The 22,348-nt window shown below is 25.0% G+C and overlaps 7 protein-coding genes across 9 annotated transcripts; 5 read left to right on the top strand and 2 right to left on the bottom strand.

Annotated features, from left to right (window-relative positions):
* The first annotated feature begins 234 nt into the window (after positions 1-234).
* On the top strand, positions 235-2,746 carry LOC126864042 (developmentally-regulated GTP-binding protein 2). The gene is made up of 5 exons (XM_050614967.1): positions 235-403; positions 876-1,183; positions 1,280-1,710; positions 1,880-2,081; positions 2,402-2,746. The coding sequence occupies exons 1-5, from the start codon at positions 340-342 to the stop codon at positions 2,486-2,488; spliced, it is 1,092 nt and encodes a 363-aa protein (XP_050470924.1). The 5' UTR covers positions 235-339; the 3' UTR covers positions 2,489-2,746.
* Positions 2,747-3,055: 309 nt separating this feature from the next.
* Positions 3,056-8,067, top strand: LOC126864049 (ras-related protein Rab-40C). The gene is made up of 5 exons (XM_050614976.1): positions 3,056-4,031; positions 4,534-4,727; positions 4,800-5,022; positions 5,092-7,597; positions 7,962-8,067. Exons 1-4 carry the CDS (start codon positions 3,872-3,874, stop codon positions 5,397-5,399), a joined length of 885 nt encoding a protein of 294 aa, XP_050470933.1. The 5' UTR covers positions 3,056-3,871; the 3' UTR covers positions 5,400-7,597; positions 7,962-8,067.
* Positions 8,034-10,084, top strand: LOC126864050 (uncharacterized). The gene is made up of 3 exons (XM_050614977.1): positions 8,034-8,373; positions 8,470-8,792; positions 8,867-10,084. The coding sequence occupies exons 1-3, from the start codon at positions 8,049-8,051 to the stop codon at positions 9,059-9,061; spliced, it is 843 nt and encodes a 280-aa protein (XP_050470934.1). The 5' UTR covers positions 8,034-8,048; the 3' UTR covers positions 9,062-10,084.
* A 539-nt stretch (positions 10,085-10,623) lies between these two features.
* Positions 10,624-13,065, bottom strand: LOC126864059 (glucose-induced degradation protein 4 homolog). The gene is made up of 4 exons (XM_050614993.1): positions 12,813-13,065; positions 12,099-12,266; positions 11,800-12,032; positions 10,624-11,580 (listed from the first exon to the last, which is right to left on the bottom strand). The coding sequence occupies exons 1-4, from the start codon at positions 12,957-12,959 to the stop codon at positions 11,517-11,519; spliced, it is 612 nt and encodes a 203-aa protein (XP_050470950.1). The 5' UTR covers positions 12,960-13,065; the 3' UTR covers positions 10,624-11,516.
* Positions 13,066-13,663: 598 nt separating this feature from the next.
* Positions 13,664-17,959, top strand: LOC126864055 (BTB/POZ domain-containing protein KCTD5). 2 transcript variants are annotated; one of them, XM_050614986.1, is made up of 4 exons: positions 13,665-13,900; positions 14,266-14,562; positions 14,694-14,822; positions 15,936-17,959. In XM_050614986.1, the coding sequence occupies exons 1-4, from the start codon at positions 13,709-13,711 to the stop codon at positions 15,963-15,965; spliced, it is 648 nt and encodes a 215-aa protein (XP_050470943.1). In that variant the 5' UTR covers positions 13,665-13,708; the 3' UTR covers positions 15,966-17,959. The 2 variants fall into 2 exon arrangements, with proteins under 2 accessions (XP_050470941.1, XP_050470943.1); XM_050614984.1 differs by lacking the exon at positions 15,936-17,959 and having other exon boundaries at positions 13,664-13,900; positions 14,694-15,503.
* Positions 17,960-18,234: 275 nt separating this feature from the next.
* LOC126864067 (ragulator complex protein LAMTOR2) lies at positions 18,235-19,446 on the bottom strand. Its single transcript, XM_050615004.1, has 3 exons — positions 19,214-19,446; positions 18,833-18,995; positions 18,235-18,522 (listed from the first exon to the last, which is right to left on the bottom strand). The coding sequence occupies exons 1-3, from the start codon at positions 19,279-19,281 to the stop codon at positions 18,373-18,375; spliced, it is 381 nt and encodes a 126-aa protein (XP_050470961.1). The 5' UTR covers positions 19,282-19,446; the 3' UTR covers positions 18,235-18,372.
* Positions 19,447-19,636: 190 nt separating this feature from the next.
* Positions 19,637-22,345, top strand: LOC126864038 (queuine tRNA-ribosyltransferase catalytic subunit). 2 transcript variants are annotated; one of them, XM_050614958.1, is made up of 8 exons: positions 19,637-20,072; positions 20,155-20,526; positions 20,711-20,800; positions 20,932-21,085; positions 21,167-21,299; positions 21,412-21,573; positions 21,645-21,813; positions 21,915-22,345. In XM_050614958.1, the coding sequence occupies exons 2-8, from the start codon at positions 20,392-20,394 to the stop codon at positions 22,257-22,259; spliced, it is 1,188 nt and encodes a 395-aa protein (XP_050470915.1). In that variant the 5' UTR covers positions 19,637-20,072; positions 20,155-20,391; the 3' UTR covers positions 22,260-22,345. The 2 variants fall into 2 exon arrangements, with proteins under 2 accessions (XP_050470915.1, XP_050470914.1); XM_050614957.1 differs by lacking the exon at positions 19,637-20,072 and having other exon boundaries at positions 20,150-20,526.
* The last annotated feature ends 3 nt before the right edge of the window (positions 22,346-22,348 follow it).

The following is a 22,348-nucleotide window of genomic DNA, read 5'->3' as shown; positions in this document are numbered from 1 at the left end:
AACATTAATAGTCTAGCCGACGAGTCAAGGCAATAAACATGAACAAAATTTAATTACTACGGTTGCAACTATTTGGTGCCGTCTAGTGACACTTAAGTGATACTAATTGGCAACTAATATTTGCAACCGCAATAATCAAATTTTGTTTACGTTAACTGCCTTATCGCATTGGACGAATTATAGATGGCGTAATCAAACAGCAATGAATGTTCTTCACTATAATTTATTGTTTATGGTAGATGTCTTTAAATATATAAGTATATTGTCACGGACACCACATGTAAAAGTGTGTGTCATTTTTGTAAATGTAAATTTATTGTGTGCTTGTTGGTATATAAAATGGGCATATTAGAAAAAATATCTGAGATTGAAAAAGAAATTGCTCGGACGCAAAAGAATAAAGGTTCGTACATATCTCAAGATTAAATTGTTTTTTCTAACCTTATGTAGAAATGCTTCTATATATTCATTTATGCATACTCTTGTAACATACGCAAAGAATTACACATAATACAAACATTTGTCATTTCCGATATACATAGTTTTGTCCTTTTATTAAAATTAGTATTATTGTTAAAATACTTCAATATTGATAAATCATCTTGAAACTAACTAAATCTTTGCTGTTTTGTATACACTGCTAATTTATTAATAAAATTTATTTTAAAAAATGTTTGTATTTATTATTGATCATTATTTATAATTTATTATATTTCTATTAAGTTTTTCCATATATATTTTACAGAAAACAATATAAATTTATTATTATCATTGCTATCACAATAAATATATGTGGCAAAAAGATCATATATATATTTTCTATAAAAGTTATAAGTTGAATAATAGTTAACTTTATTTACAAAATTTATTTTCAGCTACTGAATATCATTTAGGTTTATTAAAAGCAAAGCTTGCAAAGTATAGATCACAACTTTTAGAACCACCAAAGAAATCTGAAAAAGGAGAAGGGTTTGATGTATTAAAATCAGGAGATGCAAGAGTAGCTTTAATAGGTTTTCCCTCTGTAGGAAAATCTACTTTGTTAAGTACATTAACACACACAGAATCTGAAGCAGCATCCTATGAATTTACTACTTTAACTTGTATACCTGGTGTTATTGAATATAAAGGAGCTAATATTCAACTTCTTGATCTCCCTGGAATAATTGAAGGTGCTGCACAGGTAATCACAAGATTAAACTTTATATAATACTAATATATAATACTAATATATAATAATAGTTTATAAAAATCTTACATTTGTGAATATTTCATTAAGGGTAAAGGGAGAGGTAGACAAGTAATAGCTGTTGCAAGAACAGCGGACTTAGTTCTTATGATGCTAGATGCTACTAAACAAGATGTACAAAGACAACTCCTAGAAAAAGAATTGGAATCAGTTGGTATACGACTTAATAAAAAAAAGCCAAACATATATTTTAAGATAAAAAAGGGAGGTGGATTGGCATTCAACTCCACATGTCCATTAACAAAAGTAGATGAGAAATTAGTGCAAATGATTTTACATGAATATAAAATTTTCAATGCAGAAGTTCTATTTCGTGAAGATTGCAGTGCAGATGAGTTAATCGATGTGATTAATGCTAACAGAGTATATTTACCATGTCTTTATGTACATAACAAAATAGATCAAATATCAATAGAAGAAGTGGATAGAATTGCCAGGCAGCCTAATAGTGTAGTAGTTAGGTACAATTTTTCTATAGATTTTTATGTAATATGTATATTAAGAAAATTGATTTTCAAATTTTCATATAAAAATATTATTAATTTCGTATAAAATATTCTTATAAAATTTTTTTGTATCTTAAAGTTAAATATTACAACGTTATAAACACATTTCATATGTTTTTTACAGTTGTAATATGAAATTGAATCTAGATTTCCTTCTTGAAACATTGTGGGAATATTTATCTTTAATAAGAGTTTATACAAAAAAACCTGGACAACCACCTGATTTTGAAGATGGTTTAATATTAAGAAAAGGGGTTACTGTAGAACATGTATGTCATGCAATTCATCGTACACTTGCTCAACAATTTAAATATGCTCTTGTTTGGGTAAGTATCACTTTTAATATATTAGGTTTTCACAATATTAATAGTTTATGTTCTTATAATTATTTGTTGAAGATTTTGATTCAATATTTTCTCAATAAACTATCTATTTCTATACTTTGTACAATACTCATTTGTGTGACATGTGATAAATCTTCTCATAAAACTGATAAAACATATTTTACAATAAAATTCTAAAAAATATGTGAAAGAATGTAATAAAGATAATGAATTATAGATAGTAGTAAATTCTCAAATAAATGTCTTAAAAAAGAAGAACATTTTTTTAGATGGATTGATAATATCTTACATATTTTTTTTAGGGTACAAGTACCAAGTATTCACCACAACGAGTAGGAGTGCAACATGTTATGCACGATGAAGACGTTATTCAAGTAGTTAAAAAATAAAATTTATACGATTATGTGCATAAATTATCTGTGAAAATCTAAATAGCAAAAATAGAACATTGTATAATTTTGTTTATACATTTTATACGTATTTGCTGAAACGAAAAGGAAGAGATTCTCTTTTAAAATTTACTTCAACTTCTGGGTTTGTTCTATTTAGTATAAATATGAAACATTTATACTATATATTTCTTATTAGTTTAAAAACTAAAATTGTTTAAATGCAACTTTTAATAAATATCATTCATATAAAAATAATCCTAAAGAAGCTAATTTTTTATAGTTGTATAATAATCATATATACATACCATTTGTTTATTAAAAATATATTGCGAAAAATAAATATTGTTTTGTATATTTATTTATATTTACGTAACATATATATTTAAATTATATTATTTTTTACATATATGTGAAGAACGTGTCCTACATAAAAAAAATAAATAAATACATAAATTAATCACGAAAGTATTTGATTGTGCCTAAGAAATAAATAAAACATTATTAAATAACCATTACAGTATTTATTTCTTATTTGATTGATAGCAAGATATATAATATACAGAATGGCCTAGCTAAATGGGATCACCTAAATATCCTTTGAAATACTGTAACTTTGTACTGAGAAGATTTTTCATTTAACAATAAATACGACAAATATCCGATGTAAATAAGAAGCAGAACAGTAAATTTGAACTTGGAGAGAGATATTCAGGTACGGTGCGTATTTAGGTGATCCCATTTAGTTAGTCTACCTTTTGTAACTTGTAACCTCAAAATTGATATCTTACAACTTAATTTATAAATGTACAAAATTTTGTATCCCAAATAATACTAAAAAATCTTAATCTCTTGGTTGTAAAATATTTATTAGTTACATTAAATATTACAATATGATTCTTATTACAAAAATGTTGGGGAATTACAAACTTAACTACGATAGCTACAATCGAGTAATAATCGCTTTACATGAAAATCCACCTTATTTTACCTGGACAAGAATCATTTACTACACAGTTGCCTTAATAGTTGGTCACTCGACGAACATACTTGACCTTCGGCCTTCGATAAACTTGACAGTAGACACCTCAACTAAGCAATTAAACATAGGGTAGACAATACAGTAGAAAATGGATTTCATTCTTGTTTTGTTATGATTTTGCTTGAAACTATAACAGCCGTCGGTGAAAAATCATCGTAGGGAAACGTTGTCGATACGTGAAAGTAACTTCGTGTTGAGTGCAACATGGTTTGATTTGTAAAAACGAATCTTTAAAAGAAGTTTATCCGTCCACGGATTCCAAATACAAAAAACGTTAAAGGGGCGATCAGTGCATAGAGGTTTGCCTGCAGTATGCTCAGGGTTTACAATACAGGGATAGTATGGCTGCAGGTGAGGCCAGCACAACAAAGTCTCGTCAAGAAAAACAATACGATTATCTTCTCAAATTTCTGCTGGTTGGTGACAGTGACGTTGGAAAACAAGAAATCTTGAGTGGACTCGAAGATGGTGCTGCCGAATCTCCGTTTTGCAGCGGCAGTGGTATTCTACGATTTTCCTTATCAGTATCTTTTAGCTACCTCTTTTCCCTTTCCCTCTAATTTAAAATAATGCACTTGCATCGTGTTTAATTTAACTTTATTTCATTAGAACTACATAATCAATGTCATAAAATATAATAATATTTGTTTAATTGCAAATAAGATAATAAGGAGCATACCAGAGAAATTTCACGTTAATTATTTCTGATTTGTTGATATTTGTAATAAACATTAATTTGTTACCTATTTGATAAAACTAGTTTAAATCTTATGACTTGTAATTGAACATGAAAATATCAATTTAAAGATTCATGCGAGCAATTTTAAAATAAGATTTTAGAGAATCATACAAAAGCTGAATAAGTATATTATATTACATTATATTCTGTTTATTCATTTTAATTGTGTCATCCTGTAACACTTGTTTTATTCCTAACAATTTGAATTTTCTATTTTCTCTCTTGAACAATTTGAATCTTAAATACTTTGAACCTACTTTTTAGCATATAAAACTACTACTATCTTACTGGATGGAAAAAGAGTAAAATTACAATTATGGGACACATCAGGTCAAGGTAGATTTTGTACAATAATCAGATCTTATTCTCGTGGGGCTCAAGGTATATTTTTAGTCTATGACATTACCAATAAATGGTCTTTTGATGGCATTGATAGATGGTTAAAGGAAGTTGAAGAGGTATATAAAAATGGTCTTAAATATCAATTTTATATTATTAAGCAATTATTATATAGTTAAATTTAATTGTAGCATGCTCCTGGAGTACCAAAAGTACTTGTTGGTAATCGCCTTCACTTAGCTTTTAAAAGACAAGTGGGAGAACGTGATGCTGAAGCATATGCAGCTAAAAATCATATGGCATTTTTTGAAGTTTCACCTCTTTGTGATTTTAATATTCGTGAAAGTTTTTCTGAACTTTCTCGAATGGCTTTACATCGTAATGGAATGGAAAGATTATGGAGATCTAATAAAGGTAATGCATTTCAATTTTTGCTATAATAATTTTTTTTAAATCTGTTACGAATACCAATCTGATTTTTAGTTCTCAGTCTTCAAGAACTTGCATGTCGTGCAATAGTTGCAAGAACAACAGTTTATGGTATTGATCAGCTTCCATTGCCTAAATCCATTAAGTCTCATTTGAAATCTTACGCAATGACAACTACATCTCAATTACGTTATAATGGAAATAGATCATTGAGCTCTAGTAAAAGTCTAGGTTCTCATCACCGAAAATTACGTTTTGTTGGTGTAGGTCATAATGGACTATCAACTCCAGGTAGTTCACCTGGTAGTATAACAGATTCTCGTACCAGTTGTGTCGGTCGTAATTCTTGCACAATATCTTGAGAATAATTTTATGATTATAATTGTAAATATATAATATTAATTCTTCCTTCCTGTCTTGATGTAAAGAGTTTTGTTAACATGTGCCATCAAAAATAATAAAACATTGAAATCTTTTTTTTTAATAGTAATTATAGCATGAAATATTAGCAGTAAAATTTAAAAAAATAAAAAAAATGATTTATTTATAATTACAAAATATAAATAATTATAGCGCTTCTATATTTAATTTTATAGTTATGTAATATTATAATTTTTTTGTCATATTTCTTTAGTAGTTTTAAAATATTTGAAATAATAGTTTAACAACTTTTGTTAATGATTCAAAAATTTCATTATCATTAATGAAAAAATTATGAATTTTATTAAAAGTGTAAAGGTATATAACAAATCAAAAAGTTCTTACTGTCTTTTCTTAAATTTTGATGGACAATGTTTTTTAAAACGAATCTATATTAAAGCAGGAAAAGATGAAGCGAAAAGTACAAGTTCACTAAGTCTACAAAGGTTGTGGTGTAGACTAGAAATAATGTAAGTTGAATAGTTTAGAGCAGCTAATTGGATAATAATACATAAGGACAAATCCAAAAATGTATAATAATTTAACAAATTTTTTAAAATATTAGTTTCCATGTTACTAGTATTCTTGTTCAGTAATAATACGAGAAAATTTGTTTTACTGTGTCACTTTTGAAATATTTTAATATGTATTTATATATAAAATCAATTCTAAATTTATATTACACATCTAATTTTTTCTTTCTATTACTCTTTTCTAAAAATTAATTATGCAAAATTGAATAACATTCTTTATAATAATGCAAATATTACACCTTATTTAAATATTTTAATATAATTATATATTATTTTATTTGTACAGTGTAAGTTTATAAAAATTATGTTGTGTATTGTGTAAATATAAAAGAACTCATTCATACTATACTCATATTTTGATAAATTTCACTATAGTAGATTACTATGATTTTTTAATATCAGTAATACAATAACAGCAATTCTAATCTAGCAAATTCTTTTCTTAACTTTTTGCTCTTAACAATTACTTTAAAAATTTCATGAAAAATAATTGTTATTATTAAACCATAGACATCTATCGTATGAAATTTATCAAACTGTGATAACGATTTATACGATAGTTTTTTTAAAGATTACATGATATCAAGAAAACATATAAGATGTATTTATACTGTGTAAAATTCAAATTAAATTATATGTGTATATAAAAGCAGCCATTATTAATTAATATATATGATATGATATGATATGATATATACATATATAAACATAAACGAAGGGGGAAGGGCTCTTGCTTGTCCAGAGGAATATATTTAACGTATGTATATTATATGATACTTACAGAGTAATATTTGTGTTATTTTAAAATGAAATATGACATTACTTATTAACCTTTTACCAATTTATCTTTTTCTTGCTAATTTATGTCATCTTTTTAATTGTTAATACATATATTTTAACAAAAAGAGATACAATATAATGTAAAAGAGATCATTGATTTCATCATTGCTGTATATATATATCACTTTAAAAGTTTTCATAAATATTGAAATTGTGGAGAAAGAAAGGGGTCATCTGAATAATTGAAATCAAGTAAAAAAGTTAGTTTCTTATTTGTTAAATATTATAAGAAGCTTGTTTATGTTTATATCTAATAAATAATTTTGTTATAAAATATAATGTGATATATATCACATATTTAAACACATTTCCATTTTAGTATTATGTTTTGTAATATTATAAAATGCATTATAAATGCAAAATACAAATTTCTTTCAACCTATTAATGAACGTAGTAGAAGTAATTACTTCTAAAAAAAATATTAATGCACTTGTGATGGTCACAAAATTGATAAGAATATAACATAATTTGACATTTAACTATCTTATATATAAACAAATATTTTAAAATCACATCAAATGTAATATTGTGCTAATTTTGTCTCTAATCACAAAGAATTTTGTATTATAATAATCGAATACAATTATACAACAAAAATACGACGATTTAAAGAACAAATTATAATTAGAACCCTAAATTTTATATACTTTAGAATTAGATGACATTATATTTTATTATATTTTTTCCACGTATGTACAATATAACATAAAAATGATCTATTTTATAAAATTTAGATACTTGAAAATTGGATATGCTATATTTAAATGTAAGTAATATATTAGATAGTGTTTTAATTTTAGTTTAACATATAACTATAAAAAATACTTACAATTTTAGTTGATAATAAATAATAAATTGTTTTCTACTAAAAAAATAAGTTAAAAATTGTATTATACGTAATAATTTATTCATAGATATTCTCTGGGTAGTCATTATAAAATCAAATTTTGAATACATATTAATATCAATTTCCATTCAATAAATTTATATGAATGAAGTAAAATTGCTTTATTGTTATGATGCATTTGACTATCCTTACACAGAGTATATCATTAAAAAATGTTCAATTGTTTGATAAAAGACTAATGCAATCTAAATTTATTTCAAGCATCTATTTTTATATTTTCCAGTTCTTCTTATATAAGCTTTGCAGACAGATTTAATCTATGTTTATTTAAGGAATATATTTGTATAATTAAAAGAAAAATTAGAGAGAAATGACAACAATTGATGATATATCTATGGTTGAAGACAATGCTTCCCTTCCCAGTAAAAGGAATCTCTGTGTTCCTCAACAGTTATCAGAAGTAAATGAATTATTAAAGTCAATCAATAGAAGACTGGAAGATTGTGCTTTAGAATGGCAAGCAGAGATTTCTCGCAAACAATGGAAAATTTTTAATTCTAATGGCACTGGAGTAACTTCATCTGAACGATCTCTATTAGCAAGAACATATTTTACAGAGAAAAATCTTGATGAAGCTTTCCAACATTTACTTTCTTGTAATAAAATCTTTTCAGAATATTTAAAAAATTTTATTGGTAAGTAAATTAAATATAAGTATTTATATGTTTATTAATAAATGCTAATAACAATATGTTATCAAAATTTAAGCTATTATAATAATCTATTATTAGATCTTTTACAAGATGAAGTATCTGTTTCAAATGTCAAAGAAACATGTGATGTACAAAATCAATGTTTTAATAAAAAAAAAAGTTGCAAAGTATTGGATATCAGTAATAGAGGACCAACACAACTTTCTCCACTTTTAAATGGGGAAGAAAAAGTTCAAGATTATATTGATAACATATTAACAGTCCAGAATTCATTTACTGATGTGGTAAAAGCTAAAATTAACTTTGATACAAAATTTTTGGGGTTTGAAGCTGTATTACATAAAGCTACATCTACATCAACTGATGCAGTTTGCCTTTGTCAATATTGTTCTAGTATTATGGTAATATATTTCACCTGTATTATATTTTACTATTGTTATAATAATATACCTATATATTCAATTGCATATTTTAGCAAGCTACACATGGTACACACAGAAAATTAAGAAGTGTAACACTTAATCAAAGAAATCGAACAGTTGCAAAACCTAAACGCCTAATTAAGTCTAAAAGAACATTATCCAAAAAGAAAAAAAAAGAAAAATCATCCACAGTAGTTGATAAAATCAATGATCAATTACCACTTGAAACACATACAGGAATCTGTTAATGCAATTTTGTTATATTGTACTTATTTCCAATTAACCATTAAATTTTTGTTAATTTTTGTGGATATCAAGAATTTAAACTAAACAGTAACATATGCACCCAAAAAGATAATTTCCATAATTTACTAGAGGAATTCATTTATTATCTTTTACATTATTAGTACATTTCATTTTAATGTTAAAATTTTCCTAAATGATAAATAATCACTAAGCGATTCACTATTTCTAATTTTGAAAGCTTTATTAACTTTTAATTAAACCATTGGAAAATTTAAACATTAAAGTGATTTGTATCAATTTTATATACTTCTTATAACTTACAGTTTTGTTTCTATATTAAAAATATCATATAATAGTTTTAATAGATATATTATATTTAATAAGCAATTTACAATACAACAAGGATCTATACACTTTTATGCTTAATTTTGTAATAATGAATTAATACTTTATCATTTGTTTTAATATTAAAGTAATTACAATATACATGAATTCAGAAGAAGCATTAAACTCTACTTTTTGCAACAAATGCTGTTAATATTATGTAAATATCATTTTATTAAACATGTACATGGGTATTTAAAATTCTATTTTTTAAATATTCGTCATAGTACGCCATTAACTGCTAATATCGTTTTGTCTTATTTGCTAATATGCTAATTTGGAAGAAAATATATTGTACAAAAATGTTTTTGATTTTACATATATATTACATAAAAATATTACAATAATTTGCCAAATAAGGTATATGACTTTATATATTACATTTTCCAAATTTTGCAAGTTGATACTTCAAACAACATTTTTTTTAAATTAGCAATTTATAAATAAATGTTAATAAGAGATACTTATAGAAGTTACAAACAATTATTGTTACAAATTTCTACCAAATGAATGATTAATTTTTAGTTATATTTAGTTATATTGAAATTAACAGCAGCAGAAATGTATAAATGAATACAATAAAGTTATTTTAATACAAATTACACATAATTTTTAGATATTTTATCTTGGAGTAAATATGTCTCTATCCTACATTCTAAGTAACGAATAAATCTAGATTCTAGGTAGTAGACAAGTTTTACTATTTTGGTAACATTAAAATTTTTTTAGTAATTGTTAAAAGAATAAATTTTACATTCGTAAAAAGAGATTCAAAATTAATAGTATTTAGTTTTTAGTAACTTACTGAATAAATACATCAGTTTAAATTAGCCTAATCAATGCAATGAACCATTATAATGTCCTATGTCTATAACAGATTCAATATTTCATTAACATTACATTACGATTTCTATGAACAGCCAACTTGTATCAAATTTCTTCTTCCATTAATATTATGAATATCCATAAAAGGTTCCTTGTTCACTTGGCTCATTAAAATTGTACCACTACAGGGGAATCTTATGAGGAAAGACTTTCTTTATTTGGTATGTTTCTGTGACTGAGAATTTATTAGCTGTATTGAACATACAAAACAGAATTAATGAGTAAATCAACTGACTCATATGGGTAGAGTAAGAAAATCCTTCCTAATAAAATTCTCCTTAAGTGGAGTGATTAATCTGAGTTTACCATTTATTTAATCTGTATCATGCTGATACAAGAGAATAATATCAGCATGAAATTTTGACATCTTAAGATAATATTAAAATTACTTTCATGTTCCAGTTTGATTTTTTTTACTACATTCACTTCAATCCATTCAGTCACCACCGTTATTTCAGTTGAGGCAAACAGATCTCATAAATATATGAATGAGTAATAATATAAGTAAACCTTAAATTTCTACAAATCTATGCAGTCATTACATCATATAAGTAACTCAAATATAAGTATAAGCTTTTAATACATTGCCACAAGATTTTTTTATTTCATGTTTTCAAATATATAATTTACTAGAGATTTTTTATAATATGCGTGTATTATTCATTGAACTTAAACAAAAAAACAAAACCCTATTCATACTATAGGGTAAATTTGATTATATATAATGCTAATAAATGATATTACAATCTTATAATAGATAAAAATACCAAATAATTAACAACATTTTAATTGACAAAAAACATCAATTAATTTATTTCGATAAAACATCTTACAATGAATATTAATAATAACTAATTTATAATCAAGCGTATCAATGACTGCAATCCTTGTCACTTTTTCAATTATGACCTTTCTTTTACGAAATCTCTCTAATATTTATATAAAGTAAATATATAATATGCACCATATATATTATGTACTACTATTTAAAAAAGAACCTAAGAAATACCTTATTGAAGTAGTTTATATATATTCTTTCAAGTACTTTACTTTTAACATAAACAATTTAAAAGTTGTTGGTTATTCAAATCGATTGAAACTACTTCAAAGATTGATTTTTATGAGATCTGTAAGCTAAGAGAGGCAAAATATGAATTTCGAGAGATAAATGTGCGAAAGTCATTGATTTCACCTGAACTCGTAGATTTGTATGCTATGTTCTGGGACGTGTTTCAAATTTAAAGATTGATACCTAAAATAATACAAGTATGAAAGAAGAACAATTTTTTTAACATAATTTTCTATCACATACAAATATTAATTTCTTAATGGAAAATGTATAGAATTAAACTAAAATATTACTTATAATTGTAAAGGTTTGTAGTAAGTAAAGTTTAGGATAGAGGGAAAGAGGGGCGGGCGGAAGAGAATATATTTTGTTACATTATATAAATATATCAAATAATATTACCACTCTGAACTACGATGATAATAAAAGCCTTCAATAGTAGCAGCAGATTTTTGAAAGCAAATATAGTAAAATCCTGCAAATGAGGCACCGTTGATATCTTTTATAGTATGATCAGGAACTAAAAAATGTTCCTTCCACCTCATAAAAACAAAATCAGTTCCCTTCAAAGCCTCGTAATCAAATGTGTCTGAATTAAATGTTTTGGCATACTGGCGAAAAGATTCAAATTTACTCTATAATTTAAAAAAATGGATTAGACTTCTGTTAAAATAAAAAAAAATATGCAATAAAATACAAACCCAATGTTTTCTATCAACATCTTCATCTGCATCCCATTTACGAGTTAAAAATGGATATTTCTTTGATATAATTTCACCATCAAAGAATGTAGTTAAAGTAGGAAATTCTTCCGTAAGACCCTTAATTTTTAAATAGCCACATAAATAGCTGTTCTCTTCATCTACGTGCTGTAATAGAAAAATCCTTATAAAATAATAGTTTGTACATGTATGTGTGTTGTATTTTATTTGTAAAATAAAAGAAATATGCTACAAAAGATACATTACATACATTTTAAAATATATAACTTCTATATATATATTTATACATATACTCATTCTTTGTAAACATTACAACTAAAATTTTGAGTTCAATCAATATCTATTACTCAAGTACTATCTACAAATTACCGTTTTATTATATATTTTCATTTTCATAAATTTATTCTAATAAAATAACATTACCTGTCAAACAAAATTACGGATTCTATATTGCCAAGATATTTATAAATAAGCTAAGAAGTATAAGGAAAATTTTTTTAAATTCTCGTAATAGATCATTTTAAATTCAGAACTATTTGGATATGTAAACAACATAGTTAACTAATCTAAGATTGTAAAATATTTAAAGGATAAAAGACGTATAATCAATCATTACGCAGTAGACAGATGTCAAAGGTGTAATAGAAATTTGAGATATTTGTGGCGCAATTTCCAGAAAGGGGGAGAACTAACCTGCAAAACTACTTCTACGTCGTAACTGTTGCCTTTAGACTTTTGAGAACCTTGAAATCGTGAACCGTTGTAGAGTAAAGATTTTGTGACACCCGGCTGCTTTGAGTTTGCGGGCGGTGGTGGTACTACGTCAACTTTCACCGGCATTCTCGGCTCAAGTGAACGTTCTTAAAATTTGCCCTCCTTGGGCGACAATTCCTTCATCACAAAACTCTCGCAATGACTGCCGGTAATTTTCAGGACGTAGATGTATTTATGCAAAGCCTCGAACCCAGACACACCCCCGGCCGTAATTTTTACGCGAACGTTCAATTCGACGTCCCTTAAAAAGATCTTACTTTTCCATATGAGTATGGAATTTTAATTATTTTTAATAAATATCAAAGATAACCGTTCACTAACAAAACAAAAACTAATATTTTCACTTGTTTCGTCAACTTGCACGTATCATGTCCAACAAAATTTAGTTCTATTTTGCCGGATGTATAGATACTTACATGTTACTTATCAACAATTTAAATATTAGATTTCTTTTATTCATTTAAATCTTATACTTATATCATTGATTACATTAATATCAGTATGCTACTACCTTATAAAATATACGTACCAGAATTTGTATTTCCAATAAATATAAAGAAATTATTATTTATGTTTATCTTTTTTCATAAACAATGATTCTAATTTGCTTTCCCGCCATAAAATAACAATTTTGATAGTGATATTACGTATTAAATAGTAGCAAAATGTATTAACAATTCAAACAAAATATTTAAATTTGATCTGAAAAAATAGTTTAATGTCACTTTCAATTTCGTGAGCTTAATATTAAGACACTGATTTGATTATGTCACAGAAACCTATGAGCTGAAAGTTGCGTGTGTTTCAAAGCAAATATGGAGGATTTCAGTGACACGAATTCGCACGAAATGACAGAAAATCATGTTCAAAAACGGTGTAATAATCAGTGGGTTCGATTAAATGTTGGTGGTACATATTTTTTAACGGCGAAGACTACTTTAGCTAGAGACCCCAATTCATTTCTCTATCGATTGTGTCAGGAAGATTCTGACCTTATCTCAGACAGGGTTAGTTGATGTTTTTAAATAACCGCGAATTTTAAAACATTGTCAAAAATTGTTAAATATTTTCATCTATATGAATATTTTTTGTGTAATTAATAAGAATATTTTATATAAATCAATTTAGGTAATTATTTTTATAAACCTTTTACATTAAAAGATATATAAACTTGAGTGACATAGCAAATTTTGTTTATTTTCTAATATGATATGTAGCATATGTGTCATTATATTGAAATAATTATACATTAATAATTCATAATGTATATAAATATTAGTATGAAATCATAATTTGTAATTTTACACGAATTATGTATTGTTATAAAATATGTATCATTTATGAAAAATTATTTGTATACTTCATTGTACAGGATGAAACTGGAGCATATTTAATAGATCGTGACCCAACATATTTTAGTCCTGTTTTAAATTACTTACGTCATGGGAAATTGGTTATTAATAAAGATTTAACAGAAGAAGGTGTCTTAGAAGAAGCAGAATTTTATAATATTACAGAACTCATTCGGCTAGTGAAAGAAAGAATTATCTTAAGAGATACCAGACCATTAAGAGATTCAAAGAAACATGTTTATAGAGTCATTCAGTGTCATGAAGATGAATTAACTCAAATGGTATCAACAATGTCTGATGGATGGAAATTTGAGCAGGTATTTTATATGTAAAATTAAATATATTTTTATTTGATATATTAGTGTTTTATCCTTTTTAACATACATTAATAATACAAGAACAAATAACATGCATTGTTAAATTAAAATTGTACTCTTATTTATTTTAGTTAATCAATATAGGATCTCAATATAATTATGGAAATAACGATCATGCTGAATTTCTATGTGTGGTCAGTCGAGAATATGGAGCCAGTCAACTCAATAGTAAGGAACAAGAATCAACGGATCGTGTTAAGGTATCATTATTGCATTCAAAATTCTTATGTCACTCTTTTAACCAAAGCAATTATACATAATCTTTGTTCATAATTTTATTAAATAATTATGTTACTTTCTTTCTATTTCTTATTTATTTTGTCATAATTGTAACATGAAATCGTATTACTAATGTCAACAGTTATGTTTATATTTTATTACCAAAGATTATAATTAATAAAAAATTGGAATACATATAAATAAAATATGGAATTATACCATTTCAAAAAAAGCGTTTATAGTTAGGAAATTTTTATAGTTTTATGTAAATGAAGTCACATATATTTAAATCTCTATCTATAAATCTTTTAACTAATTAGGCACACATTATGAATACTTTGTTTTATGATGCAAGATAATATAAAAGTACCTTATAGTTGGTATTAAATATATGCTACTAAGTTTTATAAAAAACATTTTATATTGTTTTTGTATAAAAATTAAAAATATTTATAGATTTATCCTTTTTTATGACTTAAATTTATTTAAATTATAATATAATACTAATTTATTATATTTATATTTTTCTTCTCAAAACATATATCATTAATTCAGGGGCCAATTTGCATGAGCATGTTCTGCCTCTGATATTTGCTGTATGTATTACATCATGGTTTTTTTGTACTGCATGCTGTACACTAAATAAAGAATTTTTTCTTTTATTGGTTTGGTTACTTTCTACCCTGTTGTCCTGCAACATTTATTAATGCATGTGTTTGAATTATATTTTGAAAGTATTATATTTACAATAGAAATTTTTTAAATTGAAAGCTTTTATAATATACATTGAATTTATAGTACAATATTTTTAATAATTAAATAATATACAAAATCAGTTCATATAATAAGGTTTCATTTATTATTACTCTATTGTATATTAATCAAAATATTTTCTTCAAAATATGAAGATATTGTGTTATTATAATTTATACAACAAAATGCAGAGGCTGAACAATGCTAAAAATAAATGACATTCGCATATTTTACTTAAGATTTTACATTCATATTTATATTTTTTTTCAATAGAATATAATTTTTAATATGAACCTCATAATATAATCTTACTAAGCTTGAATCATTAAATTATATTTTAGGTTCTGCAGCAGAAGGGTTCTCGCATGTAATCTCTAAATCCGTCCTTTTCTTTTCTTGCTTCATTTAATTAAATCAACTGTGCAGCAACAAGATGAAGACTGTTTTTATTTCTACATGTAAAAGTTTAAGTTCACACAAGATCTTCATTGCTTCATTTTTCATGTACAGTGATAATAACAAAAAAGAAAATACAAAGGTATAATACCTTTTGTAGATACATAGTTATTATGCAACAACACAAGGTGAAGCTTTAAAAACCGAAAGTATCACACATTAATAAGTGAATCATTTTATCTTTTCCAATCATAATTTTAATTTATCAAACATTTAACGAGAATGAATATGGATTGTAGTGGTAGAAATAGTGCTTAATCATTCCATAAGGGATCATACATTTTATAATGAAAGAAATTAATACTGAAGTAAAACTTTTTATCCCACTTATAATCTGTGACACTCTCCTTTTAAAAAAGAATGTACCAAATATAAAAAATATTAATACATATATACACGCAATCACTAATATTAATATGCTATGAAAAGAAATTGTTATTTAGTAATGTTTTAGTTCACTAAATAGTTTAAAAGACAATAGCATTCATAAAGGCAATCTTTTTCATACAAATTTCTACAATGAATATAAATACTCTCTAGTAATAAATAGTTTATCTTTTTGTAACAAGTTGTATAAAAATAATTTTTTTTCTAATCGTATCTTTGTCATAATATTATCTAAATTACTTACCTTCGCACTGCCGCTATGAAACATAAAATAATATTTGTATATTTAGCATGATACTTTTGATTATCAAATACAAAGTTATAACTACAAATGTAAAACTAATTTTGAGATGTAATAACGTGGATGAAAAAAAAGAATGAATGTAATTTTTAACAAAAGCAATTTATTATATCGTTTATTGATATACGATAATATATAGCGAAAAGATTTGAATACAAAAGTTTAAACCATATGAAACATTTAAAAAAAGCTGAATAATTCTCAGTTACTTAAGTATTATTTTCTATATGCATATAATTTCTATTTCATAATATTTCATTTAATGCAAAGCAATTAGGAAGGTAGACTGTAAAATTATGTATGTATAAAAGATACATATTATTTTATTTTCCTCTTCTTTTATTTACAGTGCATCTACTTTGTTTAGATAAGAGTTTCCATTTTTATATATATTTAAGACTACAACAAATCTCTATTATATAATTATAGAATTAAAAACACTTTATAATAGGCATTAACATAAGCTGTCAATTGTTGAAGGCCTATTAAAGAAGTGTTGTAGACAATATACTTGTATTTAAAAGCATTATTCATGAGAAGAAACTTACACGTAGCACTAAATTGTTATAGGTATTGTTAGAATTATGTTATATATGATATATAATAAATTGTATATTATATATACACATATACAATAATTTCATAAAAAAGATTTTTTTCTAAACATATATAAAATAATTTAGTGATATTATTAGTTAATTACGATTCACATTCACAATATGTCACTTGGTAAACATTAATACATGAAAATTTAATTATATAGTTTACAATAAAATGTAACAATATGAACACTTATAATGAAAATTTATTGTTTGGCTAGTAATTATTATTTTATGTACTCAAAATAACAGGAAAATTTTAGGACCAATGTTAGTCATTTTGTGCAATGTATAATGTAATTCAGTGAACTTGTGTTTAACTTGTATGATTAATCTAATTGATATTAGAATTATCATATTATACATAGGTATATATAACTCTATATGTAAAAGAGTTTGTACTTTCATAGATATATTTCTAAGTCTATTAAATGTTTGATGTTTATTGTTAGAAAAGAAAGTAATATTTATATGCATCAAAAGTAAGTTTTAATACCAATAAATATTTCAAATTACATAGAAGAAGATTATAGGAGGAAGTATATAAATGCAAATGAAATAAATAAAATTTATAACATACAAATTGTGGATTTAAAATAAAAGCAATTCTATTTATAAAGGACATATACATCTATTAATTATTTTTAACATTACATATGTTTATTAATGTATATGAATGTATGAATTTAATATTTAATTTCTAATTTTTTTTAAAGATTGTCTATGTAGATATTTTACATTATTAAAAAATATATGACATATTTCATCGATTACAATAAAATTTAAAACTTCATTTCTATGAAGTTCACAAGAATATTTTTAAAAATGCTACTAACGCTTGATTTCAAAGCTAGATTTATTTTCTAAGGGTATCACATTTTTATAAATTTTAATATATAAATGATTACATAAGTGTTTTATTAATTGAAAATATATTATTTACAAGACAGTACCAAGTATCTTTACAATAAATTATAAACATTAAAATATAAAACTAAATTTTACAACACAATTGGGTATATGTTTAAACATTGATTAAGGCATATTTGCTATTGTTTTTAGTGGTTGATCAAGGTATCTTGCTAAAGCTTGTGCTTTTTCTCTTAGTAAACCAAATCCCACATTTTCTTTTGCATACAAACATAACAACAAATTAGCGACTTCGGTAATAACGACTTTGCCCTCCTAAAAGAAAATGTTTCATTAAAAAACATGTTACAAATGTATTATTTCAATATATATATATAACATATAACCGTATGTTGTTTACAACTTTTCATTAATATGCAACTGAAATTTCTGAACAATAATTTGCAATAAAAACTAGTAACTATATACATATTATTTTACTAAAAATATTTTTGCAGTACATTGCAAATATTTTTATTTGTAATCAATTCGTATAAGATATTAATAAAGCCATTTAATTGCATAGAATTTAAGTATTATATAATTAATTACTTGATAATCAAATCTATTAATATTTGATCATTACCACACAATCCATTAATACGAATTGCAATTCATCTTCCTTAAATGCATTTCGTCCATTTTTTTCATAAGCTGACCAAATATTACTTGTAATAGCAGCAGTTACTCTTGCATCTTTATCGCCATAACCACTGTAAGCTAATAAACCACCATCTCTATTTAATAATCTGAAATATATTTTCATTTGAAATATTTGATCACAAACTTTTGTTTTCCTAATTACAATAACGATAAGAAAAATATGTAAATTTATATATGTGATTTCACTTGCATGTTTATTAATATTTATATATCTTATAACACTATATAGTTATTGGATTATATTTAAAAAAAAAAACATGCATATAAATCGTGCTTAATTTAACGAAAGAAATATTTTACTTACAATGTATTTTCTACGCCGCCGGTATTAGCTTGACTAAGTACTTGTGTTAATGCTTTTGGTTTCAACATAGTTTCACAAATAATACAAATTTCTCTTTCTTGTTATCTTCTTTAAATTACTCTCATTAAACTTTATCGTGAACCTAATATAAAACACCAACAAGGTATGAGCATTATTTTTTAATACTTGTATTCTATAAAACAAAGGATAATATCTCTAGGACAAAAAATGTAGAACACAAATTGTAGGATACCAATTTTTCACTAGAGAAAATTAAATTTCTAGCATATGGACTTTTCATAATCTGTAACTATCGTATGAAAACATGTTTTAGTATTGATAAGGGTACAAAATAAATATTGTTATTCTATTTTAACGCATTGTAATCAAAGACTACACTGATGATGTGATATTTACAACAAGCAGAAGTTCTGCGACAGTGTTGCTATTATGGACTTACTTTATATATTTAAATTGGTAATAGTGAGCAATTTGGTCAGTATTTCCAATTTCTTTCTCAAACTTTGATATTGTTAAAAGGCCTGCTAAATAAACAAAATATCACGAAAAAAAATATTGCAATCAATTATACATATTTGTAATTTTACTTCAGAGCTAAACCTAAATCTAACCTCAATCTAGGAAAAGCCCTAGAAAATTTCATTTTTATTTTGCAATGTAATGTATAAACATTTTACTATTAGCTACTATTACATATGGGCGTATTTACATAATCGCAAAAGTAAGATAAATAGCACTGAAATGTGTTCCTTGTACAAAAGTACTTAACGTAGTTAAAAGATGATAATAAATATTATCGTAAGGAAATTGTAGAATAGATTAATATTACACATGGAAAGTAAGTTGATGAATACTGATATATAATAAATATATATATATATATATATATATAAACGAGTCTTTGAACTGGAATTTTACAGCTATAGTTTATAGTTCAAAGTAAAGGATATTAAGTAATATTGAACAACTTTAGAATTATATATAACACATTTAGAATTACAATAAAACAAATTAAATTATGTTTGATACAATAAGTTATTATTATTATTGTAAATTGTGATATAAGCGACAGTTTTATAAACATTTTATTAATTATGTATGTATATGAAACAAAATACATTATTGACATTATTTGCTAAATTATTAAACTGAAGAAAATGTTACAACAACGAAAATCACCACTACTTTTTGAAATATTTTACGAATGTCAAACTACAAAAGCTAGAACTAGTAGGATGACTCTCATTCATCATCATGTGGATACACCAGTATTTATGCCAGTAGGTACACAGGTAAGTTAAATATAATTTAAAAAAAAAGATTAATGTTTTATGACATTGCAAATCATATTTGGCATATCATTAAACTTGTAATAAGATTTAATTGTTTATAAAATATTCTATTACTTACAGTCATATTATAGATATATATAAATCAGTCACATTATACATTTTAATAGCAATATTAATGTTTTAGGGTACTTTAAAAGGCATATTACCTCAACAATTAGAACAATTGAATTGTCAAATTATACTTGGAAATACATATCATCTTGGAACAAGACCTGTATGTAATATATATAAATATATAAAGCATAAAGCTTTTCTTTAATATTTCTTCAAGTTATAAAATAATTGAGTTACTTATATTCAAATAAAGTGAACAAATATGTTATTGATAAAAACTGGATTTTGTAGGGTCTTAATATAATGCAGAAAGCTGGTGGTTTACATAACTTTATGAATTGGAAAAGAGCATTATTAACAGATTCTGGTGGTTTTCAAATGGTATCGTTACTAGAACTTGCTAAAATTACGGAAGAAGGTGTCAAGTTTAAATCACCATATAATGGTAATCATTGTATAAGAACAATATGTACTTATATTGTATTATGTAAAAATACAAATAAAATACTTTAATATTACTTTACAGGAACAGATTGCATGTTGACACCTGAACATTCTATACAAATACAAAACATAATAGGAGCAGATATAATTATGCAACTTGATGATGTTGTTAAAACTACATTAACAGGACCAAGAGTAGAAGAAGCAATGCATAGGTAGAATTGCATTTATATATATAATTTATAAATAATATTATTGCATTTACGTATATAATATATTATTAATTCCTATCAAAATAATTTTTAATACTCAATATATTATTTACAGAACAACTAGATGGTTAGATAGATGTTTAAAAGCACATCAGAGATCAAATGCGCAAAGTATATTTCCAATTGTACAAGGAGGTCTTGATCCTAAACTTAGATCAGAATGTGCAAATCAATTAATTAAACGTGAAGTGAATGGCTATGCTGTAGGTGGATTAAGGTAAAATATTAATTTAGATGGATTAATTTAGGAAAAGAGAAAGATTATTTTATGATTAATAATATTTCTAGTGGTGGAGAATCTAAAGATGATTTTTGGAGAATGGTACACCTTACTACAAATATACTTCCAAAAACTAAACCACGTTATTTAATGGGTGTTGGATTTGCTATTGATTTAGTTATTTGTTGTGCTTTGGGAATAGATATGTTTGACTGTGTATTTCCTACAAGAACAGCGGTAATTAATTACGGATAATGTGTTTGAATTAAAGAAGAATATACACAAAGTGCAACAAGCTGGTAAAATGAAATCTATTAATGCATATATTACTTTTTTAGAGGTTTGGTTGTGCTTTAGTACGTACTGGTCAATTAAATTTAAAACAAGTTCAATATCGTAAAGATATGAGGCCAATAGATGAATCGTGTGAATGTAGTACATGCAAAACATACACACGTGCTTATCTTCATCATATTGTAACGGTAGAAACAGTTGCATGTCATTTACTATCTGTTCATAATATTGCATTCCAAATGAAATTGATGAAAGATATTAGACAAAGTATCCAAGAACAAAGATTCCCAGAATTTATACAGCAATTCATGTTAGATTTGTTTCCAAACAAGGAATATCCCCCATGGATAGTTAATGCATTGGAAGCTGTTAATGTTACATTATTATAGTAATAATTATTATTTATTTTCATAATAAAATATGTCTTGTATAATTTTTTAATGTCCTTTATAGAAATAAATGTTTGAAAATTTTATAT

The sequence above is a fragment of the Bombus huntii genome, chromosome 3 (genome assembly GCF_024542735.1).
Source record: "Bombus huntii isolate Logan2020A chromosome 3, iyBomHunt1.1, whole genome shotgun sequence".
Taxonomy (NCBI): Eukaryota; Metazoa; Arthropoda; class Insecta; order Hymenoptera; family Apidae; genus Bombus; species Bombus huntii.
The sequence above is the reverse complement of the archived record's forward strand: the minus strand, read 5'-3'. Positions and strand labels throughout refer to the sequence as shown.

Bases quoted from the DNA above. Each gene is read 5' to 3' on its own strand.
- LOC126864050 (XM_050614977.1), top strand. From the start codon at position 8,049: ATGACAACAATTGATGATATATCTATGGTTGAAGACAATGCTTCCCTT. The intron at 8,374-8,469 runs GTAAGTAAATTA...ATCTATTATTAG, and splicing joins ATATTTAAAAAATTTTATTG to ATCTTTTACAAGATGAAGTA. The intron at 8,793-8,866 runs GTAATATATTTC...TGCATATTTTAG, and splicing joins AATATTGTTCTAGTATTATG to CAAGCTACACATGGTACACA.
- LOC126864067 (XM_050615004.1), bottom strand. From the start codon at position 19,281: ATGTTGAAACCAAAAGCATTAACACAAGTACTTAGTCAAGCTAATACC. The intron at 18,996-19,213 runs GTAAGTAAAATA...AATATATTTCAG, and splicing joins GGCGGCGTAGAAAATACATT to ATTATTAAATAGAGATGGTG. The intron at 18,523-18,832 runs GTAATGATCAAA...ATTTTCTTTTAG, and splicing joins TCGTATTAATGGATTGTGTG to GAGGGCAAAGTCGTTATTAC.
- LOC126864059 (XM_050614993.1), bottom strand. From the start codon at position 12,959: ATGCCGGTGAAAGTTGACGTAGTACCACCACCGCCCGCAAACTCAAAG. The intron at 12,267-12,812 runs GTTAGTTCTCCC...TTTCTATTACAG, and splicing joins ACGTAGAAGTAGTTTTGCAG to CACGTAGATGAAGAGAACAG. The intron at 11,581-11,799 runs GTAATATTATTT...GTATTATTTTAG, and splicing joins TATCATCGTAGTTCAGAGTG to GTATCAATCTTTAAATTTGA.
- LOC126864038 (XM_050614958.1), top strand. From the start codon at position 20,392: ATGTTACAACAACGAAAATCACCACTACTTTTTGAAATATTTTACGAA. The intron at 21,300-21,411 runs GTAGAATTGCAT...TATTATTTACAG, and splicing joins GTAGAAGAAGCAATGCATAG to AACAACTAGATGGTTAGATA. The intron at 21,574-21,644 runs GTAAAATATTAA...TAATATTTCTAG, and splicing joins TATGCTGTAGGTGGATTAAG to TGGTGGAGAATCTAAAGATG.
- LOC126864042 (XM_050614967.1), top strand. From the start codon at position 340: ATGGGCATATTAGAAAAAATATCTGAGATTGAAAAAGAAATTGCTCGG. The intron at 404-875 runs GTTCGTACATAT...ATTTATTTTCAG, and splicing joins TCGGACGCAAAAGAATAAAG to CTACTGAATATCATTTAGGT. The intron at 1,184-1,279 runs GTAATCACAAGA...TATTTCATTAAG, and splicing joins TAATTGAAGGTGCTGCACAG to GGTAAAGGGAGAGGTAGACA.
- LOC126864049 (XM_050614976.1), top strand. From the start codon at position 3,872: ATGGCTGCAGGTGAGGCCAGCACAACAAAGTCTCGTCAAGAAAAACAA. The intron at 4,032-4,533 runs GTATTCTACGAT...CCTACTTTTTAG, and splicing joins TCCGTTTTGCAGCGGCAGTG to CATATAAAACTACTACTATC. The intron at 5,023-5,091 runs GTAATGCATTTC...TCTGATTTTTAG, and splicing joins ATTATGGAGATCTAATAAAG to TTCTCAGTCTTCAAGAACTT.
- LOC126864055 (XM_050614984.1), top strand. From the start codon at position 13,709: ATGGAGGATTTCAGTGACACGAATTCGCACGAAATGACAGAAAATCAT. The intron at 13,901-14,265 runs GTTAGTTGATGT...TTCATTGTACAG, and splicing joins CTGACCTTATCTCAGACAGG to GATGAAACTGGAGCATATTT. The intron at 14,563-14,693 runs GTATTTTATATG...TATTTATTTTAG, and splicing joins ATGGATGGAAATTTGAGCAG to TTAATCAATATAGGATCTCA.